A 12,258-nucleotide genomic window follows, 5' to 3' on the forward strand; every position below is an offset into this window, starting at 1 on the left:
TACTGGCAAGTTGACGACAAAGCTCCAAGTTATATAGAGGATTGAGGAGGTGTTAAATTAAGGAAAGTGCTTTCCCAAAAATATAATTAATTTTCATCTTGTGAAAATTAGCTATAAAACCATTTCTAGTAAGACATGTCAAAATGCATGCTTTTTGTTGATAGAAAATGTGACCTTTTCACTTTCTAAAGGCTGTCAGTTTTTGTTATTAGGTAAGAATTAAATTCTGACAACGTAGAGTTCTGTTTGATTTCTCTCTCTTTTCCAGCAATGGCCAGAATCCCAGCAACAGAGCTTTCAGAAGATCTGACCCAAGTAGTAAAGCAGTTTCTTCAACATTTCTAGCACCATAATTTGGCTCACCGAGAAGAAACAGTGTGACATGCTATTCATGTCAGATTCTCTAGCACCAAATTTCAAGTTAAGAAATATTTTTAAAACTCAAGTTAAGAAATATTTTTAAAACTATAAAACTGTGGGTGGTTCAGTGGTTGAGCATCTGCCTTCAGGTTCAGGGTGTGATCCCGGGGTCCTGGGATCGAGTCCTGGATCGGGCTCCCTGTGGGGAGCCTGCTTCTCCCTCTGCCTATGTCTCTGCCTCAGTCTCTCATGAATAAATAAATCAATCTTTAAAAAAATCTCTATAAAACTATCAATAAAGATCTCTCTGTGTGGGTCTGGTATCAGAACCTGACAGCCCACCTTCCACTTCACATCTGCCAGGGCAGTATCTTCAAACTTTATTGCTTGCATACCTCTGAACACATTTTGGGAAAACATATGCCACTTCACATTATTTTTAAATTGATAACTGACATTTACCACCATAAATTTAAATAAGTTTAAATAAGATAATTTCCAGTGGCATAACATACTTGCATTTTTAAGAACTGTTGTATCATTATTTTAAATGTATCTAATAGAATCTAAATACAATAGCAATTTGATTCCCACCATCATTGTATTGTCTATGGTCATACCACCCTCAACGTGCACCATCTCATCTGATTCCCACCATCATCAATATAATAATACAAGAACAAACTCTTCGTCAGACATTTAACATCATTCACTGGGTCAATACTTTTATTCCACTTTCGTCACAGAATTATAGCATATTTTAGTGCTTATTTTTATTTGCCCCCTATAATACTGTTCAGTAACGAAATATGAATATAAGTTGAAATTTTAAAAAATTTCCTGTGACGAGATTATAGGTATTAAAAATACATTTTCTAAATTATTAAATAACTACTAGAACACAAATGATAAAAACATGAAGAGAAAAAATATAATAGCAACACGGAAAAGAACCTAAGACACATGGTTTATAGTGAAAAATGAATAGAACAGGAGAGAAAGAATGAAGCAAAAGTGCTATTTGAAGAGTTCATGCCTCAGAATTTTCCAAAAATGACTAAGGACAGCAAATCACAGATTCAAGTAATTTTACAATCCCAAACAAACAAAATCCACACCTGGAGACACCACAGTAAAACTGTTTAAAACCAAAAACAAAGAGAAAATCAAAACAGCTGGGGGAGGGTTGGGTGAGGAATACATTTCTTACAAGGAATAATAAAACTCTAATTCTTTCCAACAGGAACAGTGGAATTCCAAAAGACACATGACACTGCCCAGGTGACTAACGACCAGAACTGCCAAAGACACAGGGAAGAGTGAAGATCAATACACAATAGAGAGTACATATGACAAATACAAACTAATACACAGACTAATAAAGCAATAATGTCTTGTGGGTTTTAAAATATAAAGAAACACTTGAAAGCAACAGTACAAAAAAAATAGTATTGAAGTTATTCTAAGGTCCTTGAATTGTCCTCCAGGAAGTGGTTAAAGTTTTAATTTACACAAGACATTAAGTACAAATTGTTATAAACTCTAGGATAACCTTGAATAATAAACCATACATATTTTTATGATGTAAAGATAACAGAAGAGTATGAGAATAAAAATACTCATGAAAACTATGGGTGCCTGGAAAACAAACTATGGGCGCCTCCCAAGTCTAAAAGAAGACAAAAAGAACACAAAAGCAATGAGACAGTTAGAAAGCTATAACACTTACCTATTATTACGTAAATGAACTTAATATTACCCTTAAAAAACAAAGATTGTTAGACTGAATAGAAAACAATTGACATTTTAAAGGCATACGCAACTCTAGAGAATGATGGTCATCCACGTTTGCAAATAATGACTACTATTGGGAAAGACCACAGCACTTACACAAATATCAGAACAGTTCTAAGAGACACTGTTAGTTGTCCTTCTTTATCTGTTCTCCTTACTTTCCTCAGCCATAGAACTCTTCATTTTTAGCTGGTCTTATAGCTAGTAGGAATAAGACTATATTTTCTAGCTTTTCTTCTCTTGAAAGCTAGGATTGAAATGAGAATAAATATATTGAAATGAGGATATAAGTGCACGTCGTGTGTGATTTGTGAAAAGTATCCTTATAGCGGCAAGCAAGTTCATCTTTTTTCCTTTGTGCTGACTGTAAAGTGCATAAAATAACTGTAACTTGAGCTGTCAACGTGGACCATGAGATGGAATCACAATCTGAGAATAGTGAGACAACTAAGAAACCCAGGTCCATGTATATACATAAGACACCTCAGTCTGTTATGATTATGGAGCTTTTATACCAGACCTGATGTGCTTACATCTGGACTTCATTTCCGAAGGAGAGAAATTTCTGGTTTAAACCATATTTGCTTTGGATTTTTTGTCATTTAGAGGAACCTAATTAATACTGAATTCTTAAGAACTGCCTCCTAAATTAAAGAGCATTAACATCCCTCTAAAAAGTAGATCTTGGTCTAGTATCCAGAATATATATATTTTTTAAGCCTTACAACTAAACAACAACAATTTAAAAACAAAGAATTTATGCAGCTATTTTTCCAAAGAAGACACAAATGGTCAATGGACACATGAAAAGATGCTCAACATCCTTAGTCATTAGAAATTCAAATCAAAACCAGAATGAGATACCGCTTCACATCATTGGAATGGGTACAATTGGGGGAAAAAAAAAAACAAAATTATAAGCGTTGGTGAGGATCTGAGGATCTTGGAACCCCTGTACACTCTGGGAATATAAAATGTGGCAGCTGCTACGGATAACAGTTTGGTGTTTCCCCAAAAAGCTAAAAAAAGAACTACCAGCAATTCTTTTCCTATGTCTATACCCTGAAGAAATGAAAACATGTACTCATAAAAATACTTGTACATGAATGTTCACAGACACATTATTCACAGAAGCAAAAAGAAACAATTCAAATGTCCATCAAAGGATGAATGGATAAACAAACTGTGGTATACACGTGCTATAGAATATTATCCAGCTATAAAAGGGAATGATGTACTGATACCTGCTACAATGTGGATGAGCCTTTAAAACATGCCACGTACCCCAAATAGCCAGGGGAATACCAAAAAAGAAAACCAAAGCCAGGGGCATCACAATGCCAGATTTCAGGTTGTACTACAAAGCTGTGATCATCAAGACAGTGTGGTACTAAAAAAAAAAAAAAAAAAGTGTGGTACTGGCACAAAAACAGACACATAGATCAATGGAACAGAATAGAGAATCCAGAAGTGGACCCTCAACTCTATGGTCAACTAATATTTGACAAAGGAAGAAAGACTATCCACCGGAAAAAGGACAGTCCCTTCAATTAACGGTGCGGGGAAAATTCGACAGCCATGTGCAGAAGAATGAAACTAGACCATTCTCCTACACCATACACAAAGATAAACTAAAAATGGATTAAAGATCTAAATGTGAGACAAGAATCCATCAAAATCCTAGAGAAGAACACAGGCAACACCCTTTTTGAACTTGGCCACGGCAACTTCTTGCAAGATACATCTATGAAAGCAAGGGAAACAAAAGCAAAAATGAATTATTAGGGCTTAAGATAAAAAGCTTCTGCACAGCAAAAAGGAACAGTCAACAAAACTAAAAGACAACCTACAGAATGGGAGAAGGTATTTGCAAATGACATATCAGATAAAGGGCTAGTATCCAAGATCCATAAAGAACTTATCAAACTCAACACCGAAGAAACAAACAATCCAATCATGAAATGAGCAAGACATGAAGAGAAATCTCACAGAGGAAGACACAGACATGGCCAACAAGCACATGAGAAAATGCTCCGCATCACTGGCCATCAGGGAAATACAAATCAAAACCACAATGAGATCCCACCTCACACCAGTGAGAATGGGGAAAATTGACAAGGCAGGAAACCACAAATGTTGGAGAGGATGCGGAGAACGGGGAACCCTCCTGCACTGTTGGTGGGAATGTGAACTGGTGCAGCCACTCTGGAAAACTGTGTGGAGGTTCCCCAAAGAGTTAAAAATAGATCTTCCCTACAACCCAACAATTGCACTACTGGGTGTTTACCCCAAAGATACAGATGGAGAGAAACGCCAGGACACCTGCACCCCGATGTTTCTAGCAGCAATGTCCACAATAGCCAAACTGTGGAGGGAGTCTTGGTATCCATCAACAGGTGAATGGATAAAGAAGCTGTGGTTTATGTATACAATGGAATATTGCTCAGCCATTAGAAATGACGAATACCCACCATTTGCTTCAACTGAGTGAAGTAAGTCATTGCATCTGCTGAGTGAAGTGTCAATCGAAGAAGGACAATCATTATATGGTTTCACTCATACGGGGAAATATAAAAAATAGTGAAAGTGATATAGGGGAAAGGAGAGAAAATGAGTGGGAAAAATTAGAGAGGGTGACGAAATATAAGATACCTCTAACTCTGGGAAAGGAACAAGAGGTAGTGAAAGGGGAGGCGGGCTGGGGGGATGGGTGACAGGGTGACAGGCACTGAGGAGGGCACTTGACAAGATGAGCACTGGGTGTTATGCTATGTGTTGGCAAATCGAACTTCAATAAAAAAATATACATATATATATATTTTAAATGCCAAGTAAAAGACACAGAAGGTCATGTGTTGTATAATTCTATTTATATGAAATATCTGGAATAAGGTAAATCCATAGAGATTGGTGGTTACCAGGGGTAGGGTGGGAGATTTGGAGGTATAACTGTTAAATGTACTAAATGCCACTAAGCTGTCCATTTAAAAATGATTATGTTATGTGAATTTCACTTCATTTTTCAGAAAGGAAATCTGGCCCAAAATTATAGCACCAAGAAAGCTATCAGAAACAGTTTTATAATAAAACCTGAATAAAAGACCCTAGTAAAAGTCCTAATAAAATACTGTTCTATAGCCAGTAACAAGTAAATCTGAACCAGTTTTATTTTTTATTTTTTTAAAGATTTTACTTATTTATTCATGAGAGACACAGAGAGAGAGGCAGAGACACAGGCAGAGGGAGAAGCAGGCTCCATGCAGGGAGCCCGATGTGGGACTTGATCCCAGGTCTCCAGTATCACACCCTGGGCCAAAGGCATGTGCTCAGCCCCTGAGCCACCCAGGCATCCCTGAACCAGTTTCGAACCTATGTGATCAATCATAACTTGCCTCAGTTTAATCTTAATTGACCAATGACAACTTGCCTCTTGAAGCCAATCATTCAGTGACAGTCTCATACTTCTAAGGTCAACCAATCAACAAAAAACTTATCAGTAAGTCTGCTGAGAACCGGCTGGCCCCACGTCTTGCCAGAATAACCATGTTTGTAAGGCTGACATCAATCTACTTCACCTCTGCAACCAACACACCACCAAAACAATCCCTGAGTCAAAAAAGTTATATAAAATTTGCAGTTGGGTTTACTCAAAATGATGGGCCATTAGCATAATTCCCTCTTTCCCAGCTCTTGTTTCAGTTATCAAGTGGTAATCTTGATCTCTTCCTTGGACAATTCTCACAAGATTATTTATAATACCTCACTTGACAGTATTCCAGTGGGTCCTTGGACCAACAAGGAAAGATCAGTGGCTTCTCAAGCCCCACACTCCCAAAGGTCTCAGATCTGTTGCCAGGTGAGTTTCTCAAAAACAATCTGAACTTCTGACCAGTTTCACTGAGTTCTTATTGCTGAATTTATTTTATCTAAGACTTCTAAACAAATAGATCTCCATCTAAGGTTATTTATTGTACTTTGTCTTGTCTGTATGATAATCAGACCTTCTGATTTAAAGGGGAACCATTTGGTAAATATTTTTGCCATTATCCTATTTTCCCACTGCTTGGTTTTCACATTTTTGTTCATCTATTTATACAAATCTTGTTTTACATACTCCTGCTTTGTCCCTTATTGTCTTGCACGTACTGAATGTCTAAGGAAGTGCTTCATAGGGAACACACAGAGGCACAGGCTAAGCCTCCAAATCAATATAAATTGGCCCTAAAGACTAATAGCCCATTAGACTGATGACAACTGGTTGCTAAAATGATTGGTCAAATTTTGCTTTGGGTCCTCTATTAAATCTTCATGAGTACTCCTCAAGGCTTGAAGATTTGTAAAAGAAATTCACTTTGTTTAGTCCTTATTTTAGGATCATCAATGACTGGGGGCACTGATCACCAGCTCCTTTCTCTTCTCTGCTTGGCTGGGGATGCTCATCTACCATAAACGAACACACTTTGAACAAATACAGTGCCTTTATCTTGTCATTGATTTGTCTATCTCAAAGGCACAACCTTCTCCTGACAGTTTTTTTTTTTTTTTTAAAGAGTTTATTTATTCATGAGACACACACAGAGAGGCAGAGGGAGAAGCAGGCTCCCTGCTGGGAGCCCAATGTGGGACTCATCCCAAGACCCTGGGATCACACCCTGAGCTGAAGGCAGACACTCAACCACTGAGCCACCTAGGTGTCCCGAAGTTTTCATTATAATCCTATCTTTTGTGCTTAACTTGGTGAGTGGCAAAATTTTGCTAAAGAATGACTTAGAATTACTTATAGCCATCATAAGGAACTTCTGATATGCCAAATATAAACAAAGGAGCTCTAGAAAAATCAGGGGAAAAAAGTCTGAAGTACTCAACAGTCAGTTTTTGATTGGTATGCTGAGACGTCAAACTAAAATAGTGACTCACTACCGTTCAAATCTTCTAAAATCCACTTCCTCACACCTCTCCCTCTACCCAGCGGCTCGATCTTTACCAAACTCCTTCCATCTTTCTGCACTTTCTTTTACTTCCAAAAAAAGTGATCTTTTGCTTAAAGTTTTTCTTAGGACAGAATGATTACATCATATCATATCCCTTCAAAACCATTAGGGCAGGATGCAGATATAAAGAAACTGATATTTGAAACTTGTCTGGAGTCAAGCAGAGAGCTATAATCAAGGATTTTCTTAACCTTTGGAAGACAAATTTGCTGTAGAATTCAGAATTTTGTTAGATACTTATTGTCCTGGAGTCTGTACAAACCAGTTCACTTAATTGTTAGCCCCTCAGATGAGAACAAAATAGTTAAAAACAGCAAAATCAGTAACAACAAAGATCCCAAAACTAGGAGATGGTTTAAATAACCCAGTTCTTCCTATTTCAAGGTATGGCCCTACAAGGGGACGCAAATAGGAAATGTACTACATAAGGCCAGAAGTCTTTCTCTCATGAGTAGGTTGGACAAAACCTCAAAATTATAAACAAATAAGATAGGTAGGTGGAAGACTCTAAAAACTGACCCAGGAAAAATTTCAAACAATGTTCTGGGGTATCCTCAAGCCCTCAAGAACTATTTTGTAATGGCAGATGGGCTTGTCATTTTTTTTTTTTTTTAATGAAAATGGGACTCAAAAATGCCAATTTAGAAATTATCACTTAACATTTCAAAAAGCTAGAGATCAAAAATTTCTGACCCTCAAGATAAAACACCTGGTATCAAAAATAAGAGCAAAAGGTCCATAGGAAAAATTAATGTCCTATAATGGCTAAAAACCGGACAACTATCTAAAGTCTCTTTAGTAATTCCACTCCAGTACACAATAGTACTTTAAAAAATTCCTTACCTTCTAAACTAGGGAGACAGGTTTACAAATATAGATGGACAACAAAATACAGATATGGGTCACTTTACCCACTAATAATTCCACTACCACAGAGCACCAGATCCCTCAGAGCACTAAAACCACTCAAATGGTAGAAATGTCTACATCTATTAACTGTTATTCTGGGACTAATATGAGGATATAGTACTTTCTTCATGACACAACCATTTAATAGGTAAGGTTCTACTTAATAAATGGAACTGCCAGGTAACATTTACTGCAGGATTATTTTTAAAGCTGCGGAAATTTCTATCTATGATTAAAGTATGGCTGATTTGGACATATAACTACACTATGTATGCGATTACAGAAATAACCAAATGATAAGCTATGAGCCCAGAAGAATTCAGGCAAAAGACTCTCAAGACACAGATAAAGTATTTCGAGCTGAAATTAACAGTCTAGACTGAGTCTTCTACCTTTCTTTTTGTCTGTACATGTAAAGTTAGGCCTGGACTACAACTGTCCCATGCAACAGTCACTAGCCACATGTGGCTAATGAGCCTTGAAATACACCAAATGTGACAAAGGAACTAAATTTAAATTTACTTAATTTTAATTAAAATTTCAAAATGGACATGTGATCCAGCTATTGGAAAACTTTCAAAGTATGTTTAGAAAAACTTAGGTATGTGAATTTACTTTCTTAATTGTAAATTTTCTGAAAACTAAATACAGATCAAGTATTTCTGATGAAAATTTCCTACATGAACTGAAATCTTCTGTAATTTTAAAATAACACTGGATCTCAGAAACTTAAAATAGAAAATGTAAAATCTCTGATTCTCAGATTACACATTGAAATAGCATTTTGGATACTGAGTTAAAATGTGTTAAAATTAATTTCACCTTACATTATTATTTCACATTACATTGTTCCCTTATATTTCACCTTACTTTGTTATTTCTTCTTATATATTTTAATGTGGCTACTAGCAAAATTTAAAATAACATATGTGGCTCACATTATATTTCTCTTCAATAGTGCTTGATTAGTCCATGCTTTACGGCAATGGTTCGCAACTAGCATTAATTTTGCCACCCAGGGGACATGTGGTAATGTCTGGAAATTTTTGGTTGTCACAGCTGAGATGTTGCACTGGCATAAAATAGATGGGGGCCAGGAATGCTGCTAAAGATCCTACAACAAACAGGGCAGCCCCTCAAACAAAGGATTATGCACCTTAAAATGCCAAGAGTACTGAGGTTGAGAAGCTCTGCTGAATTGTTTTTCAGCAGCATGGCACACATAAAAAAAAAATCCATTGTCTCTGATTAGCATTCCTTTGATCCAACAGCTTATTTTCCCTTGCATCAGAGAAACTGCAGACTAGACTATTTAAAATTAGTTGAAGCACCTTTGCATTTGTACTAAGTTCACATTAAGTCTGATTATTATCAACCATAGCTAATAATCACAATGCTGAAAGACTGAAATCAAGAACAAGACAAGGATATCTACTCTCAACACTTCTATTCAATATTGGAGGTTCCAGCCACGGCAGTTAGGCAAGAAAAAGAAAAAGAAAGGAATTCAGATTGGAAAAGAAGTGAAACTCCGATTTGCCAGTGACATGATCTTGTATATAGAAAATCTTAAGGAATTTACGCCACACACACACACACACAGCCCTATTAGAATAAATTAGTTCAGCAAGGTTGGAAGGTACAAGATCAATATGCAAATTAAATCCGACGGTACCATATAAAGTATATATTATCACTTTCTCATTTTATCCATTGGTAGTAGCCTTCTCAAATCCATTAACTCTATTATCTTTAACTGATGAAGGAGAATCCCATGATGAAGGTTCTGCAGTTCAAGTAGTGTCTATGTCCAGAACAGACATTTTGAACACTGCACTACTAAATTCTTTCAAATACTGCTTGTTAATGAGTTTTATCTTTAAAAATGAGAAGGAAGACTATTATCTGGATATATAATACATCAGAGTCTTTTAGAATCTAATCTAGTACCTTACCAGAATCCAAATAGGCTCAAGTGGACAAACTTGTGATCTCTTACAGGTCTCTTTTTTAGAGTCTTTTATAGGACACATCACATTGCTTAAAAGAGATAGCCAGTATATTTTTGAAATAACATATCAATCTGGAATGCCACAGAAAGAGAGGTTCCTTAACCTCCTCTGACACCCCTAATAAAATATGGATAGGAAATATACAAGTAATTTGATGCTTTGGTGCCATCTAAAGAAGTTGTTATCCTTAAAAAGAAATCCAGAGTTAAAAAGACATCACCAAAACTGTTCAGTTAAGCAGACCCCCATGCTAAACACCTTGCTGAGCTCAAATTCTTTTTGTAAGAACTTTTATTAAAAAAAAAAAAAAAAAAAGACAAATTCATGGAGAAGTTCAAGCATTCTATCACAATTAGCCAAAGTTATTGCTTCCAATTTTGAAACAGAGAAAAAATGGGTTGGAAGAACTTAGGGAGAAGAACTGGCAAAGCCAGAAAAGCCACCCCATTGCACCAGATAAAACCTAACGTAGGCACATGTCAAATTCTTCCATAAAACAACTTAGTACAGTGAGGACAAACTAACCATGATAATCAACAAGCAAGGCAAAGGAGCACCTGGATAGCAAAGGATATGGCTATCCGAGGAAAGTGCTGGAACAGTAAGAGTAGAGGACTACTTACCTCCTCTTCAAGATTAATTATAAAGCTATCTTACAAATAAAAAGAATTTTTGTGTAGAATTAACATAGATAAGTAAACCAATGGAATAGAATACAGAGTCCAGAAACCAATCTGCACATGTAAGGGGATTTGGTAATATGAGAGAAGAGGCACTACAAAGTGTAACGGGGAATGAGCATATTATTTAATAAAAGATGTTATGAGAATTAGCTATCAATTTGGGGTATGATTTCTACCTTACAAAAATCACAAAATTTAATGTGAGGTGGTGAATTAGACATATTTTGAAATTTATAACTTTTGAAACAAAATGGAATTTTTTAGACTTTGGGGAAGGAATAAATTTTTAAAACCTAACACAAAAAAGGCTCAATCATAAAGGAAAAAGATGATAAATCTGACTAAACTTAATTGCGAAATTCTATATAATTAAAGAAGGCCACAGACCATATTAAAGTCAACCCAACATACTAAAAGCAGCCATGTCATAGAAAAAAGTAGGCATATAGATAACAAATTCACAATGACCAATCAGTATATGAAATGAAGCTAAGGTTCTTGGTAGCCAGGGAAATATGAATGAAAACAAAAAGCTACTATCTCACAGCTCTGACTAGAAAATTTTAAAAATCTGATAAGACTAAGTACTGGTGATAAGGCAAGAAAAACAGAAACTCTTTTATATTGCTGTTGGTAGCGGAAACTTGCACACCACTTTGGAGGGCAATCTGACAATATCCAAAGTCACAAAGTATACATATCAACTACTAAAAATCCATTTGGAGGCCTATGTCCAGAATACCTAGGACATTTGCATGAGAAAATGTTATTAAGAATGTACACTGGCAGCACTGTTCAAAACAGCAAAAAATAATAACTGAAATGACCATTATTGGGGGAATTGGCAAGTAAACTAATATACTAAACAGCAGTTATGTTGAGGGGAATAGCAAGTTACAAAAGATTACATACATAGGCTATCGCAAATAAAAATATTTGTTAACTGCTATATATTATTTATGGATACAAACACAGTATAAAATCTTAAGTAGATATATTTCATATTTTTTATACTTTTATACTTCAGAATAGGACGTTAGCTCTAGGGAGGGAAAGAGGAGATGGCATCAGGGCGGAGTACAAAAGAGGAACATTTTATTTCTTTAAAAATCAGAAGCAAATATGGCAAAATAGTTTGTGAAGAGTACAAGGGCATTTATATTATTATTATTATTACTCTGTATATTTGAAATATTTTATAAGTAAAAAGAATCTTAATGGGCACATATGGTATTAACAATCAAATAACATTAATCATTCACACCACAAAAACTTATCAAATAATAACATTAATTAAGCCACAGAAACTTATTTACATACATTAGAGCATGTGATAAATAAGAGTTAAAAATAAATTCTAAAATTTGCAATTTACATTAGGGCTTTAAATTAATAATTCTGCTAATGGGCTTTGAATCTCATGCAATTTTTAAAAGTTCTTATGCTAGAATGTTAAGGGATGCTCTGCAGAGTTATTAAAGCTATATAAATAAAACTTTAATCAATGAT

The 12,258-nt window shown here is 35.6% G+C and overlaps 1 protein-coding gene across 11 annotated transcripts in view; it reads left to right on the plus strand.

The window, feature by feature from the left end:
• The window catches only part of N6AMT1 (N-6 adenine-specific DNA methyltransferase 1), a 41,566-nt gene extending 35,126 nt beyond the window's left edge, over nt 1–6,440 (plus strand). For 4 of the 11 annotated variants that reach the window (XM_049104681.1, XM_049104678.1, XM_049104680.1 and 1 more), the window contains exon 7: nt 269–6,439. In XM_049104681.1, the coding sequence (XP_048960638.1) occupies nt 269–310 (42 nt within the window). In that variant the 3' untranslated portion in view covers nt 311–6,439. Of the gene's footprint in view, nt 1–268 lie in introns of all 11 variants that reach the window. The other 7 variants (XR_003137858.3, XR_003137861.3, XR_004811047.2 and 4 more) reach the window with 6 other exon arrangements.
• The last annotated feature ends 5,818 nt before the right edge of the window (nt 6,441–12,258 follow it).

The sequence above is a fragment of the Canis lupus genome, chromosome 31 (genome assembly GCF_003254725.2).
Source record: "Canis lupus dingo isolate Sandy chromosome 31, ASM325472v2, whole genome shotgun sequence".
NCBI classification, from domain to species: Eukaryota; Metazoa; Chordata; class Mammalia; order Carnivora; family Canidae; genus Canis; species Canis lupus.